At 50.1% G+C, this 20,639-nt stretch overlaps 1 protein-coding gene across 1 annotated transcript in view; it reads left to right on the plus strand.

Annotated features, from left to right (window-relative positions):
• The first annotated feature begins 12,279 nt into the window (after nucleotides 1-12,279).
• Nucleotides 12,280-20,639, plus strand: part of IRS1 (insulin receptor substrate 1) — a 44,668-nt gene continuing 36,308 nt past the window's right edge. Inside the window, exon 1 of the mRNA XM_086754793.1 lies at nucleotides 12,280-16,332. Coding sequence (XP_086610919.1) covers nucleotides 12,873-16,307 — 3,435 coding nt within the window. The 5' untranslated portion in view covers nucleotides 12,280-12,872 and the 3' untranslated portion in view covers nucleotides 16,308-16,332. The remainder of the gene's footprint in view (nucleotides 16,333-20,639) is intronic.

The following is a 20,639-nucleotide window of genomic DNA, read 5'->3' on the forward strand; positions in this document are numbered from 1 at the left end:
AGCAGAGGATAACAGGCACGGGGACCTTCTGTTTGTCAGCAGAGGCTGCTGAATGGCCGGAGCTGCCGCAGCGCCGCGCATGCCAAACAGATGCCAAATAATTTTCAGCACGGGAAAACCACCTGAGAGCAGTGACTCCAGAGTAAAATGCTGTATGCATGTATTTAACTTATTGTATCGATAAATACTATTCTTTAATCCTTGTGGGCATGGTCATCTGTGAATGCAGAGCAAAAATAAGAAATTTACTTATTTTACTTTTTAGCGTTTTCGTGGGCAATCTTTCTTGCAAGAAACCGTGTTCTCTTTGTAATTAATGAGAATTAGGCACCTGGATTGCTTTAAAGATCTGGCTTTCGGTGTCCAAAGTTAACATAAAAATGTTATTTTGTTGTAAGAAAATGGATTCGTCAGCTCAATTGTGTAATTTAAATTTATGGGAGCAGTCTGTGAGAGGTGGAAATCCTGCTCTGTTTGTGTTACTTGCGTCACGCTGAGTACAGTATTAGGGCAGCAAGTCGTTTTTTCTAATTTTAGCATACACGCCAGGGAGGCCAGATGCCATTTCGTTTAGATAACTTGGCCTAATTTGTGAGAAAAGCAACTGCCAATAGTCGTGGCTAGTGGGAATTTTTTATTTATAATTCTAGCTGTGGGTTTGTTGAGGTGCAAGTCGTGGGGTGAGTGCAGATGCTGGCTGGGAAAACGGGAGAGAGTGGGAGAGCCCGAGAACCCCCATGCAGAAGGGGCAGAGCCGCTTTATCCGGACTGTGTCGCTTCAGAGGCTCTGTAAACGGGCTGTGACGTGGGAAAGGTCTGGTAGAAGAGCGACCAGAATTTAAAAAAAAAAAAATTAAACTCTGAAGTCAATGGTTGGTTTGCAATGTTTGCCTCACCATTAATGATCTTTCCCTCATTCTACTCAGTGAGACTTTGCTTAATTCAACGGACATGGCTTCTCCAGGTCAACATGCGTGCATAAATTAGTATTTCCTTTTTTTCCTCTATGCGCTCCGCTTTCCTTTCTGCTGGAATGGTTTCACTGTAAACAGAAACAGTTTACCTTGGCCCTGGAATTAACAGTAACTTGGATCTCCTCAGTTTACTAATGAGACAGAATTTGAACTGATATACAGAAAAAATATTTTTTCAGTATTAAAAAATGAGCTCAGTAATTGTTTTACGGCTAGGTCAACACCACGCTTGGATGACAGGCTGTTTCCTATCTGCTCATTTCTGATATCCAGAAAGAAGGATATATTTTTCTATTAATAAGCTCCCCAAAAAATCTCAAAAGACAATTTTTGGAAGGAAGTTCCAGTATCTGTTAAATTTGTTGCTAGCAAGTACTTTGAAGAATTGCTATTTAACAGCACTGTTTGACAGATCTATTTAGGGATAAATGTAGGTACTGGTTTGGTAAAACAGCTTTTAGCTGCGTACATTCCAGTTGCCTGCTTTGCTCATAAAAGACGAAACTTGGACCTTTTTTATGATGGTCCTGAAGTCATCTCTAATTCGGACCACCTCAGGTGGAGGATTGAAGATGGAAAACAAAACCATTATTTTATTAGTCTCCTTCGAACCTGGTAGCTCTTAGACACATAATAAACTAACTCTGAGTATTTCAGTAACTTAATCTATGTACAATTCTACAATAATATTTTTTTAATAGAAATTTTAGCCTACAAGGCAAAACTGCTGGCTTTCTGGGGCCAGGGTCTGATTTTCTTGCTCAGGTCTAAAACACGTGACACACTAAAATGTAAATAGAGAAATAATGTTTTAAGAAGGCAGATAAACCTAACATTTCTTCATGTTTGATTTTCTTGCTCATTTGTATTTAAAAAACCAGAAGTTGCTATTACCGTTACGAGATCCTCCATCAGATAGAGCAGTTTCCATTGACTGGAGTCCCATTGATGTGCGTGTTTCGGGAAACATAATCCATATTCTTTGGCACTCTGGAACTTCAAAACCCCAAATCCCGTTACTTCCCACTCAGTTAGCTATCCCATGCTCTTGAATCAGACCCGTATTTCTAATCTGAGGAATCAATATTTGTAATCGCCTCTTTGGAGTGACCGAGCCATTCAGATGCTTAGAGGCAGGAGCCCAGTCCCGAGCGACTGGTGCCATTTCAGCTGCTCAGCACATCTGGAGTGTTTGCACGGGACTGGTGGGTGTCATCCCTGGTCCTGGGTCCTTCTGGAGGAGCACCTGCAGTGGTTCCTCTCTGCTGAGTCTGAAAAATAGCTGCAGGAACCAGGATCAGCAGGCATTTAGGAGAATAGTCTTGCTCGGGACCTATTAATTAAATTTGACCTTATCCAAGCAATAACAGTAATGATGTTCCAAGTGAACAGCGGTTATTAACTTCCATTAGGCTGAACCCAGTTTCTTCAGCCATGTCCCCCAAAAATGACTGTTTTAATTTGGCATGTATCATTCAACTGGTAATTACTGTGGTAACATTTGAAATGCATGTGGTGCCTTTCATTTTATATACAGCGAACCTGCACTAAGCAGCAGTAGGAGTTGAGAGAAATTAATGGATTTTGACTAGGCTATTCAGAGCAGGCTAGAAAAGGAAACATTTGAACAGCGGTAAAAAAGGAAAAAATGTAGTATGGGTTAATTTTTCTTGCAGACAGAACTCAAAACAATTGATTGGATTTTGTCGAAGATTTCCTAAACATGCTTTTTATCTGAGATCAGTCATGAAAATTTTCAGTCCTGAAAGTATGAAGAAAATGGAATAATGTGAAAATGGCATTAACATTCTCCCAGTGCCTTCTTTTGCATGATAAAATGTATGAATTTGCAGGCATTCTTACTCATCAGTGGGCATGTACGAAAGTATTTTTTTTTTTTTTTTAGTGCTTCATACACAACCTCCATCTTCCCTGAAAATCCTCCCCAAATGCAGATAAAACCTTTTGGCAACTGGGGCAAATTAAAACATAAAGCATAGCAATTAACATGCATAAGTGTGCTTATGCCCTATTTTTATATTTGAAGTTTAAAGAGGGATCTCAGAAAAACAGCAGCTCGTGATCCGCACGTGAATCAGCTACAGGCACATCTAGAAATCAAGGAAAAGCAGACTTTGGATGGCAGCTTCTGCCTGAGCGTTTTACCTTGCAACTTCTTGATCGCTGATGTAAGGGCCTATTACAGAGGTAATGGTTAAAATGCTTAGCAGAAATCACAGCATCATGGAATGGGTTGGGTTGGGTTGGAAGGGACCTTCAAAGCCCACCCAGTCCAACCCCCCTGCCAGGAGCAGGGACATCTCCAACCAGATCAGGTTGCTCACAGCCCCGGCCAACCTGGCCTGGAATGTTTCCAGGCCCTGCTGAAGAGTTTCTCCACACATAAAGTTTCCTGTAGGCCCCCTTTAGGCTTTTTGTGTGAAAGGTGTTATGAAAACAACACGTAAATAGTGAAATTACTACATCAGTGCTGCTTGCATCATGCAGAAGCACATGGATGTTTTCTGGGTCTCATCCCAGAAACTGCTGGGATGGTTGGGTTAGGAGAGGTGTGAGATTCTAAGCAAGTCATTTAATTTGTATTTTGAATCATTCCCTGTCCAAAAGTTCTTTTAAAAAAGTCAGTGGATTCCTTACTGCAGTAACTTAAAAGGATATTTGGCAAATTCCTAAATGTTTCCATTTAAATAATGTAGAATTAATATCACTGTTAACAATTCTGTGTGCTTCTTAAATGTAGGAAACTTTATTTTACAAATACACAAAAGGGATGACGGGGATTTAACGGGATCTGAGCTCCAGAAGCTGTCTAATGAAAAGTAATGGTGCAATATCGCCAGTGTGATCTCAGAAGATGTTACAGTGCAATCTCGTACTGGAATTAACTGTCTGCAAATCATGATGTTTTTGGGATGGACTTATTTTGCTTCCTACTAGCTAGGAAGTGAATGTTAGTAGATTGGGCTTCCTGGCCAAGAAGAAGCTGAAGCACTGGAATAATAAGGGTTTAGAACTGGAATACACTTAGATTACTAATCCCCACCGTGTGCCATGAGTATGAATTTTCATTAAGCTGAGTCCAAAATCAGTCTTTGTGTTGCATGGACTGACTTTCCACAAATATCTGTCCACTGATTTTTTTTTTTATTTTTTTTCTTTCCCAACTCACAGCATCCTGTGGCAGCAATTTCACATTGACATTTTCTGAAGAAGTAACTTCCTCTTTGTTTTGAACTGTCTAGTTTAGGCCATGTCCTTTATCTTTTTCATTGGAACAATCAATCCTTTTCCACCTTCTCCATGCCAGTAATGATATGTCTGCATATCTGTCACCTCCCTTCTTGGGCGCTTTTTTGCCAGCCTGAAAAATCTTAATCTGCTAGTTCAATTTGAGCTGTCTTTGATCATCTCCTCTTATCTTTTTCCAGTTGTTTAATATTGTTTTCAAGACCAGCAGGTAGAATTTTTCCACAGTAGGCAAGGACCAGGTGCACAATAGATCATACCTCTAAAAAAAAAAAATGTTCTCTACTTGTTTTTTCTCTCCTTTACATGATAATTCCTAATGTTCTGTTTGCTTTTAGACTGCGTAAGAGTAACGAGCTGATGTTTTCGTAGAGCTACCTCTTACAATTCTGAGAGCTTCTTCAGAAGTAGCCGTAATTAACTCGGAGCCTGTCACTGACTATGTAAAGTCAGAATTGCTTTCTCCTGCACACGTTTACCACTTACCATTTCATTGCCCAGCATCACACAGTGTCATGAGGCTTTTCCGCAACTCTTTAAACTTTTGGTAAGTCTTTGACAGAGCAGAGGCCCAGAAAGTATTTATGATCAGCAGGCCATGATTACGCTTGATCCTATCGCACGAGTGAAAGCTCAAGGAACCCGGAATCACAGCTGGAGCCTGTGAAATAAGTCCATGCTTTCCCCGGTCAATAAAAATCAATAAATTCTGTCCACTATCACTGGACATAAGTTGGGTCTTTAGATAAGCTCAACTGCTATACTTTTTGAAAAACACAAGTAATACTTTTTTCCTCTAGAAACCATCACTTACTCTTTTACTCTGTTATCCCGTTTTCAGTCCCTGATTAACACAACTGAGAAATCAGTAACGATCAAACACCAGCTGCGCATCCTGCTTGGAAGTCATCTGCCCTGAGACCAGACTGCAGCGCGAGGACTAGCAGCAAAGACAGCCGGTCACCGGCAGCTTTCTGACGGCCAAAGGAAGGCTCTCTGACTTCACGCTGCACGCTTTCCACGCGGTGTCTGACCCAGTGGACCCCAAAGTGTGGTTAACCCACTGCGGTGGCGTGTAGTATGAGCGGATGGGCCAGCACAGCCTGGCTCCGTTCACGCCTCTCCAGAAGTGCAAGCAGACAGCTGATTTCCTCCTCAGAAGGTTCTCGCCCGTGGGATCCTATAGAGATCAACACCTTTTCTCCTTTTCTTCTGTAATTGCTGAATACCACTGCAGGCAATGACATGCACGTTACCTTCTGCTTTGTCTATCGCTCATGGTTAAACACTGTGACACCTAAAAGATGAAAAAAAAGCTGACTCTGAACAAGACCAAGGCTCGTTGCTCTCACCAAGTAACCGTGGGCAAAACCTTCTTTTTTCATACTTCTGTGGACTTTGCCACAGCAGGGGGAAAAAAAAAACAACAAACAAAAACAACAAATCCCCACAGACTTATGAAATGCCCTTCCTCAGTCCAAAACTGCTTCAGACCATTGCTTTAAGCTATGCACAGGCAAAAATTATTATAAATTGGATAAAAGATTCTGTAACTTCCCTTTTGAAATTCATGCTCGAGGCAATTTTGTCTGTGGCGAAGGAGACGGAATTAAAGCCAAAAAGAGAGAGTCTGTGAAGCATTGAAACCTTTTCTGAGTGTATTACAAAATGGAAATCTAAAGATAATAGATGCAGAGCTGAAAGTTGATCGGTGTAGTCTGGGAATTATCCAAAAGTATTGCTTAGCTTCCTGTTAGTTTAGTCATACTGCAGTGGGATATCCATATTCCCCAATGGAAAGCATAGGGATGATATTTTATCTTTTCTGGCTTCTTTAAACAGAGATATATGAAAGTACACAGGGAGGTAGAAAAAAAAAAATCTGTATGACTTAATAGTGTGTTTTTAAGATGAAAGCTGGTTAATTGATCACTAGAACATACTTAATGTAATGAATGTGTGCTCTGTCTAAATGCTGTTACAAGTAAAACTGTTTTACACGTGAACTGGAGAATACCCTGTAGAAACAATCCTACTGAGTGAGGTATGGAAACTTAGAGCACTTAGAGTGCTCTAGTTCTGGTTACTGTGATATGGGGAATGCAGCTGCTCACCATCAGATACGCTTACTGTTCACCATGTAATCCATTTGAAGATTCTAATCAGTCATTCTGTATGTGTTTTTGACTTGCCTCAAAGAGATGGCAGTAGAAGCTGGGGATGTCAGAGCTGTTGTTTTGCATTTCCATTGTTATCACAATATCGCTACCATTCCTTTAGCAGAGGAATTAAACAACTTGTTTAATTAAGTAATGACTTAACTAGTTCCGAGTCAGCCACGCTATTTTAGATGGAGGAGTTACGAAAGTTTCATCCTTACTGTTGAATGTAGGAAAGTAAATACTGCAAATGAGCTTAAACAAATAAAATATGCAATCAAATCAACCTTGGAACGAGGGCCAGAACATAACTGTGTCCATGTGATGGGAGGGACAAAGAGCCGAGCTCTCCTCCCCGGTGCCAGGACAAAAGGCAGTGAGCGCAAACTGAACTACAGGGAATTCTGACTGTAAGAAAAATCTTTCTTGCTGTGAGGGTGGTCAGACACTGGGGCAGGCCGCCCGGGGAGGCGGTGGGATCTCCATCTCTGGAGATCTTAAAAACCAGATGGGACCAGGACCTGAGCAACTTGTGCTTTACCCTGCTTAAAATGGGGGCAGGAGGTGGACTAGACAATCTGCAGAGGTCCCTCCCAGCCTCACAGATTCTGTCATTCTGGTTTCTGTCACCGGTTTGCCCCGCTCACCTTGTTGGGGTGCAGTAGGAGTGGGCTGCTGTTGGGGAGGTGACAGCCCGCCTGCCTCGCTGCCCCTTGGCACCCAGCTCCCCTTCCTTTGCAGAGCAACATTCTTCCTGTGCCCGGCCAACTTGATTCAAACTCTGAAGGAAATGGCGGGGGGGGGGTGGAATTCAGAAAGTTGTGATTTCCTGACCTGTAATTTTTCCATGAGATTCTGCCCAGAACTAGATATTTTTTACAGCTGATTTAACTGCAGAGTTGCATGTGGAAGATGGGATCAGGTGTCTGAGGAGCAGCTGGGAGCGGGCGTTAGAGTGACTTGTTGGTCAGTTGGGTCTGGAAGGTGAAGTGACAAAGCTGACGAACAAGTTGTGCTGCTTTTTTTTAGGGGCTTACAGGGATGTAACTTGTCCTTTAGGGAATGTTTCCTCTGGGGAATGTTTCCTTGTGAGTGAGACTTTCAGGGGACCCTAAAAGTGACAACCAGACTAACACCCTTTTAATGGGACAGCCAGGTATGTGGAAAAGTGAGCCAGGTGCACGGAGGTGTGTCAGAGGAGGGGAAAGGCTGGGGAAAAAGAGCAGAGAAAGCAGGTGACAGTAGGGGCAAAAAAGACCAACAACCCATGACAGTCACCTGAAAAGAGAAATGAGAAGCGAGGTTTTTTATTCTTACCACATTAAGGGTGCGTGTTTAGTCTAAACTCCTACTTTCACTCCTTTTTTTCATTCAAATGTTAAAAAAAAAAATCCCAATTTACCCAAACCCTCTTTTTATTTATTTATTTATTTATTTTTGCAGCCAGCTGAGAGTCTATATGTGAATGGGTAAAGGTGGCTTCGTTGTAATTTAGAGCAGCGCCACGTCTTTTATTACGTCTCGATGCTCCCAGTGGTCTCCCTGACGTGCCGTTCCCCCAAGGCAGCATTACCAAAAGGCAGGTTTTGGTTATCTCATGGCCCTTACCTGTCTGCCCTGCCAGCTGTAGTAGTGACCCAGTAGGAACCAAGTGTTTCAAGCACTTGATGCCTTGTGGGATTACCTTGTGCTAAATTCATCTCCAGCCGCTCACTAAGGCGGATAAAAAGTGGGAACTTTGATCCTTATCTGTTCTACTGTACTATTTTCTTCTCTACATCAAGTAATTGCACCGTTTCCAAAGTAATGGTTAGTTCCACTGTGTTCTGAGGTGTGTGATCGGAATGTGGGCATGGAGGGTGCTGCAGGGTTGTATGGAAGGTAGGGTTCGGACACGGATACTGAAATAGCAACCTCTGTGTCGTTCGTGTTTATTGAAGCGGAATGTCTCGTAGAGACAGACAGCGATGCAGTGTGATGGCCACGGGTATTTATACAGGGCGTGAAATGTCTTGATTTTCTGCCAGGATATTGGCCTATGTGAGCCCCTTTCCAATTAATGGCACAGCCTGAATTCCCAACAGCTCACGGTCAAAGCAGGGGGAGTATTTAAACAGAAAAAGCAAGGGCACCCTCTTCTCTTTGGTGTGCTGGTGCACACGCTTACGTACCTTACAGAGAAGTGCAGTACTTCAGAACTTTGGAACCCAAAGAGCCAGAAGACAATTCCAAGATGTGGTCAGGTATGCCACAAACTATCTCTAAAACAATAGTTTCCAAAATACGCTGAAAGTATTAGTTATTGCCTGTTATTTCTGCTGGATGAAGGACGTGAATCTGTATATAAAGTTTGAAAACGTTTCTGGGGCATTTACTGAATCCTCTGGAAAACCAGATGAGAACAACTGAATTTCACTGTACGTGCAAAATCAGTTGTTATCGAAGAGAATATTCCCAAGATGAATGGAGCCCAGTTAAACACGCTGCCTGCCCACGCCCTGGGGACAGGACGTGGTATGAATGGAATGAAGCTGTGCCAGGGGAAGCTCAGATTGGACACTGGCAAAAGGTTCTGCTCTGAGAGGGGGTGGTCGGTCACTGGAATGGGCTCCCGGGGGAAGCGGTCAGGACAGCAAACCTGTCAGAGTTCAAGGAGTGTCTGGACAATGCTCTTAGTCATATGGTTTAGTTTTAGGTGGCCCTGTGAGGAGCAGGGAGTTGGACTCGATGATCCTTATGGGTCTCTTCCAACCCAAGATACTCTATGATTCTAGGACATTCTCCTGCTTTTACCCTCAAATCCATATTCCCTTGTGCAGCACAGTGCAGAGCAGGTGGTTGTTATCATCCCACTGTGCGTATCAGTGTATCACTTGCCAAGGGAAAGAATGGGACAGAGCGAATACAAGTTATTATTTAAAATTAATAACTTTACCTACTATGTGCAAAATGATTAGTTAAAAAACAGTACGACATACTCTGTGCACAAACGTGTTCCCGTGCTTGTGGAGAGAGGAGGAGAGGAGGCTTCAGAGCTATCACAGAATCTCAGCATGCTTTGGGTGGGAAGGGACCATTAAAGCCCACCCAGTCCAACCCCCCTGCAAGGAGCAGGGACATCTCCAACCAGATCAGGTTGCTCACAGCCCTGCCCAACCTGGCCTGGAATGTTTCCAGGGGTGGACCACCTCTTTGGGCAATCTGGGCCAGTGTTCCACCACCCTCAGTGTAAAAAATTTCTTCCTTATGTCCAGTCTGAATCTGCTTCCTTCTATTTTAAACCCATTACCCCTCATCTTATCACACCAGGCCCTGTTGAAGAGTTTCTCCCTGTCTTTCCTGCAGCCCCCTTTAGGCACTGGAAGGCCGCTCTAAGGTCTCTGTGGAGCCTCCTCTTCTCACAGCAGAGCTGCTCCAGCCCTCTCATCATCTCTGTGGCCTCCTCTGGACCCTCTCCAACAGCTCCACGTCCTTCTGATGTTGGGGGCTCCAGAGCTGGACGCAGTACTCCAGGTGGGGTCTCACCAGAGCAGAGCAGAGGGACAGAATCCCCTCCCTCGACCTGCTGGCCATGCTTCTTTTGATGCAGCCCAGGATGCCGTTGGCTTTCTGGGCTGCAAGGGCGCATTGCCGGCTCATGCTGAGCTTCTCATCCACCAGCACCCCCAGATCCTCCTATCCTCTTGCCACAGGACCCGCTGCCTTTTTAGCATGTGCAGTGCAACATGTGTGTATAGTGCCAGTGCCCTCTGCCCACAAAACATGCCTCGTCATTAATGACAGCCGCGATAGCGGATCTTTATACGTCTTGAGGCTGCAATTCTGTCCTGCAGCTCCCTGGCATGGGCTGGCGGAGCAATTTTCTGTTCTGATTGTTGAAGATGGAAACATGTTTGGTTTCTAGTAAGCTTTATCTCAAGGTGCGTATAACTGATTCATTTTCAATTCCAGTATTTGCTTTTCTCATGTCGAACTACAGTGTGGAGGAAAGGACGAGATGATGATACAGGTTATTGTTATAGCATGAGTTACTATTATCCCTCCTTCTCATTCCTTGTGTCTGACCAGCTAGACTCTGCTCCTACATTACAAACTGTCATCGGTGTTTGGTAAACACCTTTAAACAATGCTGTCTTTTATGGTGTTCTCTGTAGGATAAGATGAGAGGGTGGCTTGCAGTGCTCCTTGTTTTCCTCTCTGGGTTCGCCATGTTTTTGTGCAACTGTTTCAGGGGAGTTTTTCACCCTTTGACTAGCTAACTTCTCGTCTCAAGTCCGCGATCTCCCTGACAACAAACTTTGTAATACAGATGCATTAGAAAATCATAGAATCTTTAATTGGAAAAGACCTCCAAGATCATCAACCCAACACCACCGTGCCCACTAAACCATGTCCTGGAGTGCCACCTCTACACGTTCTTTGAACACCTCCAGGACTGGTGACTTCACCAGTGCCCTGGGCAGCCTGTTAAAGCCTCTAACATACTTGTTCCATGTTTGGACCTACATAAATCCAAACAAAAGCATTGTTTTGTATTGCATTTCAACCTTTCAGAGTGAGGTGGGAGTGTTGCTGTCACACTTTCGCCTCCAGCCAAGCCGGGGAACAGCCTGCTCCAGCTGGGCAGTACTGGCAAAGGGCACACTAGAGATCTAAAGTCGCTTGCTAGGAGAAATGGCGCTAGGAGAGAGAAAAAAAAAAACCAAGCAAAAAATAAAAAGAAAAACACCAAAACGAAAAAAAAAACGCCAGCCCATACAGAAGATGAAACCTGCAGGGAGGCCCTCTCTACTGAATGCAGAGAGGAACGGCGGCCATTTTGAACTGTCCTGGAGATGGCAGCATTGAGCAATTTATTTTTTCGGCTTGGCTTGCGACACTTGTTTCTCACTTAAAAGTTATGCCCGCGGTAAGCTCCAGCCCTGTAAACTGCAGATCACGTTGGGCATTCGGTTTAATCCAGCGTGATTCGGGGAAAATACAGCGAACGTCTTGGCGTTGCGCGGGAAAAGCCTTACCCGGCCTCTACTGGGGGATCGGCTGCCATGGCAGCGCGGGGGCCACGTATTAACCGCAAGAAGGGGTTCACCGAGGAGCGGAGAGGGGGAAAAGGGAGGCGGGAGGAGGCCGGGGGGGCGGCCGCCACATTGCGGAGGCTGCCGGCGGCGGTTATAAATAACACACCGCGGAGTGGCGCCTACGCCTCCTTACTACGCGCCGCCCCCCCCTCCTTCCCTCCCCGCCGCCGCCATGATGGACAGGCGGTGGCACCAATGGGGGCGCGGCCCCCGGCGGGCGGGCAGGGCGGTGCGGGCTGCGGGGCCGGGCCCAGCGGTGGCGGCGGCCCCCGCGGCCGCGCTGAATGAGGGCGGGGGAGCGGCGGGGCGGGCCGCGGGGCCGGGAGGCTGAAGGCGGCGGCTCCGGCTCCGGGGATGGTCCACGCACTGGCGCCGTCACGTGTTGTTCTCCTCGGAGTGAGCCGCGGCGGGAGGAGGGGGCCGGCCGGGCCCCCGCCGCCTGTTTTGGTGCGGGGCGCCGGGAAACTCCGTGAAGGGAGGGAAAGCGACGCGGCCCTGCCCGCTCCCCCGCCGGCCTGGGGCACGGGAAGGAGCCGCGCCGCCGGCCGCTGAGGCGCTGCCGACTGGAATGAAGAGGAGGAGGAGGAGGAGGAAGAGAGGATGTTCGTTCCTTCGGCGCTCGGGCTGCCTCCCCTCCTTCCCGCCGCGGAAACCGGGCCGCGCCGCGCGTGGAAATGGCACTTTCTCCGCCTAACGCGAGGGGACTGAATGGGGTCGCCGGCCTCCTCCGCACGCACGGGCGGGAGAAGCAGCAGCAGCCTCGGCGCTGATATTTGGGGAAGGGGGGGGGGTTGCGTTTTGGGCGGATTTTTTTTTTTTTGTTGGTTTTCTCTTTTTTTTTTTTTTTGGGGGGGGGGGGAAGAAAGCAGCGTGTATTTTTTTGGGTGCAAACCCCGGACTTTGCAAAACAGTCTCCGCCCCCGGGGAGGATTATTTAATCTGCCAGAGAAATCGCTGCTGGCGGAGGCCAAGTTGCGAGGGGGCAGGGGAGACCCCCAGCCCGGCCCCGGCCCCGGCGGCGGGGGGAGGATGCGGTTCTCTTGCCCGCCGGCTCCTCTCGAGACGAGACTCGGCGTCTGGACGGGTCGGGACCGGACTTTTTAAGGACGCGCTTACCCATCCGAGGGCGGTTCGGGCATAAACAGCCACGCAAACTCTGACTCGGAGCTGGAAGCTGCCTCTGCCTCTGAACAGCTGGTCTCGTCCCGCTTCTGTCCCTCCCCCGTCCCGCTCTCAAAAGAGGATCCTGAGCTATTTTGCTGCTCCTTCTTTGTTTTTGGTTTTTTTTTTAATTGTTATTGCATGACTTTTATTTTAGGTGGTTGTCTTTTGCGGCTGGCTTGGCTGTTTTGGGGTCTTGCGAACTGCTAGTAACAGCTCCACCGCCTCTCGCCATGGCCAGCCCCACAGATAATAACGAGGGCTTCTTCTCAGATGTCAGAAAGGTGGGTTACTTGCGCAAACCCAAGAGCATGCATAAACGCTTTTTCGTGCTGAGGGCAGCCAGCGAGTCTGGACCCGCCCGGCTGGAGTATTACGAGAATGAGAAGAAATGGAGACACAAGTCAGGGGCCCCCAAGCGCTCCATCCCGCTGGAAAGCTGCTTCAACATCAATAAACGGGCTGACTCCAAGAACAAGCACCTGGTGGCCCTCTACACCAAGGACGAGCACTTTGCCATTGCAGCCGACAGCGAACCCGAACAGGAGAGTTGGTACCAAGCCCTGCTGCAGTTGCACAACAGGGCCAAGGGCCACCACCACCTCCATCACCACCACCACCACCACCACAGCGACGTCACCTTTGGGGGCAGCAGCGCGGGACTGGGGGAGGCAGGTGAGGACAGCTATGGGGAGGTAGCCCCTGGCCCGGCTTTTAAGGAGGTTTGGCAAGTAATTCTGAAGCCTAAGGGCCTAGGCCAGACAAAGAACCTGATTGGCATCTACCGCCTGTGCCTGACTAACAAGACCATCAGCTTTGTGAAGCTGAATTCGGACGCGGCTGCGGTGGTGCTGCAGCTGCTCAACATCCGCCGCTGCGGTCACTCTGAGAACTTCTTCTTCATTGAGGTGGGGCGCTCGGCCGTCACGGGGCCTGGCGAGTTTTGGATGCAGGTGGATGACTCGGTGGTAGCGCAAAACATGCACGAAACCATCCTGGAGGCAATGCGAGCCATGAGCGAGGAATTCCGGCCCCGCAGCAAGAGCCAGTCCTCCTCAAACTGTTCCAACCCCATCTCTGTGCCCCTCCGCAGCAGGCACCACGTCAACAACCCTCCGCCCAGCCAAGTGGGGCTCAGTCGCCGGTCCAGGACCGAGAGCGTCACGGCCACCTCTCCTGCCGGTGGTGGGGGCGGAGGTGCGGGTGGCAAACCCAGCTCTTTCCGGGTTCGAGCGTCGAGCGACGGGGAGGGCACCATGTCGAGGCCTGCCTCTGTGGATGGGAGCCCGGTTAGTCCCAGTGCCAACCGGACCCATTCGCACAGGCACCGCGGCAGCTCCAGGCTCCATCCTCCGCTCAACCACAGCCGCTCCATCCCGATGCCTTCCTCGCGCTGCTCTCCTTCGGCCACCAGTCCGGTCAGCCTGTCGTCCAGCAGCACCAGCGGCCACGGCTCCACCTCGGACTGCCTGTTTCCACGAAGGTCTAGCGCTTCAGTTTCTGGCTCCCCTAGCGATGGCGGATTTATTTCTTCTGACGAGTATGGTTCCAGCCCGTGTGACTTTCGTAGCTCTTTTCGCAGCGTGACCCCGGATTCGTTGGGGCACACTCCACCGGCTCGGGGCGACGAAGAGCTCAACTACATCTGCATGGGGGGGAAGGCCACCTCCTCTTGCTGCAGCCTGGCAGCCCCCAACGGCCACTTCGCCCCACGCACCTGCCACCCGCAGCAGCAGCAGCCCCGCTACCCCGGCACGCCGTGCTGTCCTCGAGGCGGTAGCGAGGAGGTTGCCGACCTGGAGAAGGCATTCAGGAAGCGGACTCACTCGGCAGGCACTTCGCCCACCATCTCCCACCAGAAGACACCCTCGCAGTCTTCGGTGGCCTCCATTGAGGAGTACACGGAGATGCTGCCCTCCTACCCCTGTGGCGGCAGCCGGCTGCCCTCCTACCGCCACTCGGCCTTTGTGCCCACTCACTCCTACCCAGAGGAGTGTCTGGAGATGCACCCCCTGGACGGCGGCCATCATCGGACCAATTCCGCCCCGCACACGGACGACGGCTACATGCCCATGTCGCCCGGTGTAGCCCCGGTGCCCGGCGGCGGGGGGCCCCCCAAGGGCGGTGACTACATGCCCATGAGTCCCAAGAGCGTGTCGGCCCCGCAGCAGATCATCAACCCTGGCCGGGGGGGCCGCCACCCTGCAGCCACCGTGGACTCCAATGGCTACATGATGATGTCCCCCAGCGGCAGCTACTCCCCCGACAGCGGCTCTGCGGGCTACAGCAAGATCTGGACAAACGGCGCCGGCCACCACCCGAAACTGTCAGTGGAGAGCAACGAAGGGAAGCTGCCCTGCGGCGGCGGCGACTACATCAACATGTCCCCGGCCAGCGGCTCCACCACCAGCACCCCGCCTGACTGCTACTTCGGGGGCGCGGGGCAGCCGGGCGTCGAGGAGGCTGCCGCCGTGGCCCACCACAAACCCATCTACTCCTACTTCTCGCTGCCGCGCTCCTTCAAGCACGTGCACCGGCGGGGCGGTGGTGGGCCGGTGGTGGCGGGCGAGGAGGGCAGCCCCCAGCCCCGTGCCGCCCTCGGCTCCGGCCGCCTCCTCTACGCCGCCGAGGACTCGTCCTCCTCCACCAGCAGCGACAGCTTGGGTGGCGGTGGCGGCCCCCCGCCTCAAGCGCAGCCCCCGCGCAAGGTGGACACAGCCGTGCAGACCAAGGGCCGCCTGGCGCGACCCACGCGCCTGTCCCTGGGCGGCCCCAAGGCCAGCACCCTGCCGCGCGCCCGGGAGCAGCCGCCGCTCCTCCTGCCCCCGGAGCCCAAGAGCCCTGGTGAGTACGTCAACATCGAGTTTGTTGCCGGCGAGAAGCCGATCTTCTTCCCCTCGGCCGCCCTGGGGCTGGGCCTGCCACCGGCAGGCAAGGACGGTGCCGAGGAGTATGTGAACATGGAGCTGGGGCCACCGCGGGCTCCCTGCTCCCGGCCCGGCCGAGACTACGTGACGATGCGGCGGCTGGGGGGCTCCTGCTCGGACTGCGCCGACAGCCCTTCCCCCTGCTCGCCCGCTCTCTTGCTCGGCTACCCCGACGTTCGGGTGGGTCGCTCCGCTGCTGAGAAACCCCCACCGACGGTTTCTCCAGAGCCGCCGCGTTCCTCCTCCTCCTCCCTGCTCGGGGGTCCCGGGGCTGGCAGCGCCTTCACCCGCGTCAGCCTCAGCCCCAGCCGCAACCAGAGCGCCAAGGTGATCCGGGCCGACCCGCAGGGCGGCCGCCGGCGGCACAGCTCCGAGACTTTCTCCTCCACGCCGAGCGCTGCCCGCGGAATGGCAGCCGCCGGGGCTCCTTTCCCCGGGGGAGGCGAGGAGGTGAAGCGGCACAGCTCGGCTTCTTTCGAAAACGTCTGGTTGCGACCTGCTGCGGGGGAAGCAGCCCCCCGCCGGGAAACAGGGGTGGCTCCCGCCGCGGAGAATGGCCTCAACTACATTGACCTGGACTTGGTGAGGGATTTGGGTCACCGCCGCCACCACCCCAACCCCACCGCCGAGGGCGCCGCTCTGCCACCGGGGAAACAGCCGCTGCCGAAAACCCCTGGCCATTCCGGCGACGACTCCAACGCCTACGCCAGCATCAGCTTTCAGAAACGGGAGGAGGTGTAAGGAGCCAGGGAGCCCGCCGGGAAAGGTGAGCGGGAACCGGGGCTGAAAGGCCCCAGGTGCCTCTGTGAGCGGGGAGGGTGGAGGCCGCGACTTGTGAGATCGGTTCCGTTGAGTGATTTGACCTTGATATCTGTACCGTGCGATAAAAACATCCGGGAGCACAGCGGCCCTGGGGAAGTCCCAGCTGTTGGCCCCCACATGCCTGCGGCCAGGGTTTGCACGCTGGACGCTCTGGTTGAGGCGAGGATGCGGTGCCTCGTGTACCGTGTGGCCTTGTTTCTTTACTTCTCAGAATGAAATGCATGTGGGCAGGGAAAAAAAACCAAAACACAAGTGAATTAGCTATAGCGTAGCATATAGCTAATAGCATAGGGCTGGAAACGGGAAGCTCCTGTTGTCATCCTGGCTTGGTCAGTAATCACTGACCAGAGAGTAAAGCAGCCGACCGCGCCAGCTCTGCCTTCCCCATGTGCAGAAGGCAGCGTCTGCCTCGCAGGGCTGCCATGGGCGTTAATTCGGTTTGGTTTGGGAGGTGCTTTGAATTTGAAAACGGGCTTCAGAGCCTTCTGCCTGCCGCTTTGGCTGGTGCTGCGCCTGGCTGTCCGTGCTCACAGCGGTAAGAGTCGGGCCGTGCGAACCTTGGCGTTGGCGTTGACCGATGCGTTCCATTTCTCCTTGGAGCTTTTCGTTTTTCATGCGGGGAAAACTTCTGCCAGGCTTGTTGTGCGTTGACTGCAGGCGCGTGAGATGAGTAGGAGCGTTGTTGCGGGCAGTGTGATGCGTCTTTGCGTACCAGGTACGCCTCGTTCGGAGCTGACGAAGTGCGGTGCGCCTGTGGAAGCCCTTTCACGAAAGGCGAAGGGCGTTTCTGTGCAGGCAGGCCCTGGTAGGTAGCTACCCAGTTGATCTTGTTGCGACACTGGATTTTAGCAGATTCTTACACACTTGAGCAGCAGCAGTCGCAGTGGTTTAAGCAGTTGTTACGAAAATGCACGATGACATTAAGGGGCTGAATCCCACACCGCTGTTTATGTCCTAAGTGTGATAAGCTTGCTGTTTGTATTACTTGTTCCCTTGGCTCGGGGGAATGCTGAGGGCTGGTCTTGGTATGATGCTTGGAATCGTGCGTTCACCATTTTTACGTGTTTTCCCTCCTTGTAGCCTGAACAGAAGCAAAACAATCTCTTGGCCTTTGCCGCTTAGCGCTTGCAGCGCGATGTTAGGTGTTGGTCTGACGTGACCTATGAGTACCAGCTTGATTTCAAAGTTCAGGGTAAGGTTTAAGATCAGCGCAGATATTGCTGGTCTGGTTCAAACTGTAATGCGTAGGAAGTGATTATTTTTGTGGCTATCTGACAGGAGCTGTTGCAATACCTTGCCTGTGACCAGACTTAAGCTGCCACACCCTTTCTCTCTGCTGGGATGCTCTTGCAAGAGCCTGTCTAGACTGTCTTCTGCCCGCCGTTACCCTGGGAATCCGCGCGCGCCTAGGGCAGCCTTGGAGCATCACTGCTTTTTGGTTTTTATTTTTGTTTTTTTTTTTTCTTTCCCCTGTTGTGTGCTCAGATTGGGGGAGCAAGCGTGAGAGGAGATTCTCTCTCAGCGTGGGGATAAACAATAAACGTGTGCAAGAGTGTGAGAATGCAGGTCTGGGGGGGAGCAGCAGTGTGCCTGTTTACTTACACAGGGTTTTTTTTTCCAAATGCACTGTTTACTTTTGCTATAGACAACTTATTTAGTTACTCCTGTGTGTCATCTTTAGCAGAAAAGCTGTGGCAGCGTTCTCCATCGTGGGGGTAGGTGGGTGCCTGCCTGCCGTGCTGGTGCTGCTCAGCGGAGGATCAGGACACGGAAGAGCACGCTGGAAAATACCGCACAGATGTTTTTCAGAGCAGCGCTGTGAAAGGTGGTGTCTAACAGAGAAATTGCTGTTTGAAGTCGGTTCTTGTTTCCCAAAACTAGGATTGGACTGAGCAAGCACAGCTTCTGCTGGGAGGCTGGGGAAGAGTCGGGCTATAATTATCCGGGGAGGTTGTAGCCCTGGCTGTTCCCTTTCCCTTCCCACCATAAGGCTGTGCTGGTTGCTTGTAGCTTTCTCAGATATTAACCCTTCGGACTCATGTTTCCCAGGCCAGACTTCTCGCCACCAGCTGAAACTTCCTTGCAGAATTCAGCCCAGCTGGCTCACCTGCTGTTTGAGTGTGTTAAGGAAAGGAAACCCAACCGCGTTTTGTCTGTGCTAAACCATTTTTACAGCTGGTTTTTGACACGTCCTTGTACCTTTGCTGCTTTGGAGGTGGAACCATGTAGGTTGTACCTTATGCTGTTCTTGGGAAAACCTGCCTGGAGGTGAGCGATTTACAGGCCTGCGAACAGTCTGTTTGCACATGCCTGAAAAAGCTGTTGAGCCCCTTCAGCTAAAGCGTTCTCCTGAAAATTCCATGTGCAGTGAGGATGCTCCACTTCCCTGGAGCTTTGCATGCCCTTTCCAACGAGCGGGCTGTGCTGCCTCTGCCAGCTTCCTCCACACTCATCCCGGCTGGTGAGACAGTAGCCGCCTTCAAATCGCCCAGGAATTACCTTTTGAAGTATTTTTAACCTCTTTCAAGTGTACTTCCTTCTCCTAACGTTAAAGATACTGGCTGAAATAATCACGTTGTTTTCCAGATTTAATTAAAAAACATTTCTTTTGCATTCCTGCATGCCCCCATACCCAAATGCTTCCGAGAACTAGGTAACGGTTGTGCGTGACTCTTTGGTGCTTGGGTCCTTCTGAGGAGCGGACTTTTATGCTGTAGCTGGAAGGCTGCATTGCTGCAGTGGCAAATCCTGCTGGGAAACACCAGGCCAGGAGGCGGAGAGAGCGAGGCGGGAGCTGGGGATGGGGGAGAGCGGTGTTGCCATTTCCATCCTGCTTGGAGTTTTGCATGCACAGGTGAGCAGGCGGTGTGGATACGCTGCGGATCCTGCTTTTGGGATTGCTGTGAGAAGAGAAGGCTTCCAGAACGAGCAGGGGTTTTGAAGATGAACCACTGATAGTTTGTGTTCTGAGCACACAGTAAAAAAATATTCCAAAAAGGAAACCATTATAGACATTGGCTCCGGAGAAACAGGAAAGGCTGTAGTGGAATAGCAGCGTGAATCCAGGTATGAGGCTTTGATCTCCGGTGCTTCAAAGCGAAGCCATTATTCCCCTGCCTCATTTCCATTTTGTTGGTGAGGCTGGGAACTCGTGAAAGTGAGTGCTAATAACACCGAATAGAATATGCGCAGCGTGAGCAAGCGGCAGCTTGGCTCGCTCGCAGCTGTAGTGACGCCTGTTTCACCCCGTGCATGGGCGGTTTGGGTTCTTCTGACGACGTGAGAGAGCGGGATACAGCATAGCAGGAGCGCAGTGCAGTGGCACCTGTATGGCTCTTCCGCCTTTTGTCTGGTTCCAGTTAAAGCAAAGCACTGCTGAGGGGAAGAGCTAAACATTTGTTTGGGTCTTGTGAAAACACACGTGGTGGTCAACAGAAAATTACTCATGTCATTCTTGTATAACGCACCTGGATTTTTTTTTTTTTTTTTTTTTAATTGGGACGTTGCTTGCTTTTTAATTTTATTTCTTCAATGGTTTTCAATAGTTGGTTTTGTTTCCTGAAGTTAAAAACTTAAAGGTGAAACAACTGAAACGCAGCAAACACCAAAACAAGATGTGTACAATTAAAATGAATGTTTTGGGGGAAGTTGTTTTCAGAACTGAAAGAACAGAAGTTTTTGGTCAGCACCAAGGTAAATACCAGTAAGTCATGAAAGTTTTCCATGCTTTCTGGGTATTATTGTAGACAAAACAGTGCATTTCTCGCTGCGCGCACACACCAGTTTTTCCCCACACCTAATTATTTGCCAAAATTGAGCCTGTGTCTCCACATACTTGCATATTTGCAGTTGTCCTGTTCAACAAGACCACAAGCTTACAATTAGTGTGTTTGCAGTTTTTGAGAGGCTTTTTTTGGGGAAGGGGGTTGGTTTGTTTGGTGTTTTGTCTTGTTTGGTAATTTAGACAGTAGATCAGTTCCTTTAATCTAGCTACATTAAACTGTAGTATTGATTATTGAGCATTGATTGTTTCCCCATCCGCACCTTGACTTTAACAAGTGTCTTGGGACCTTTCTTTTTTATTTTCCTGGCTTAAGAATCAGAACTGTATGATTTATAAACCAATTCAGATCATTATGGGGTATTGTCTGGACTCCTTTAGCACATAGGTTTCATATGTCGTCAGTGTATAAACAGGTTTCTGAATGTGTTTTAAATTTGAAAATGAAACGGGACGTTGCAGGGCAAGGA

The sequence above is a fragment of the Chlamydotis macqueenii genome, chromosome 9 (genome assembly GCF_036417535.1).
Source record: "Chlamydotis macqueenii isolate bChlMac1 chromosome 9, bChlMac1.mat, whole genome shotgun sequence".
Taxonomy (NCBI): domain Eukaryota; kingdom Metazoa; phylum Chordata; class Aves; order Otidiformes; family Otididae; genus Chlamydotis; species Chlamydotis macqueenii.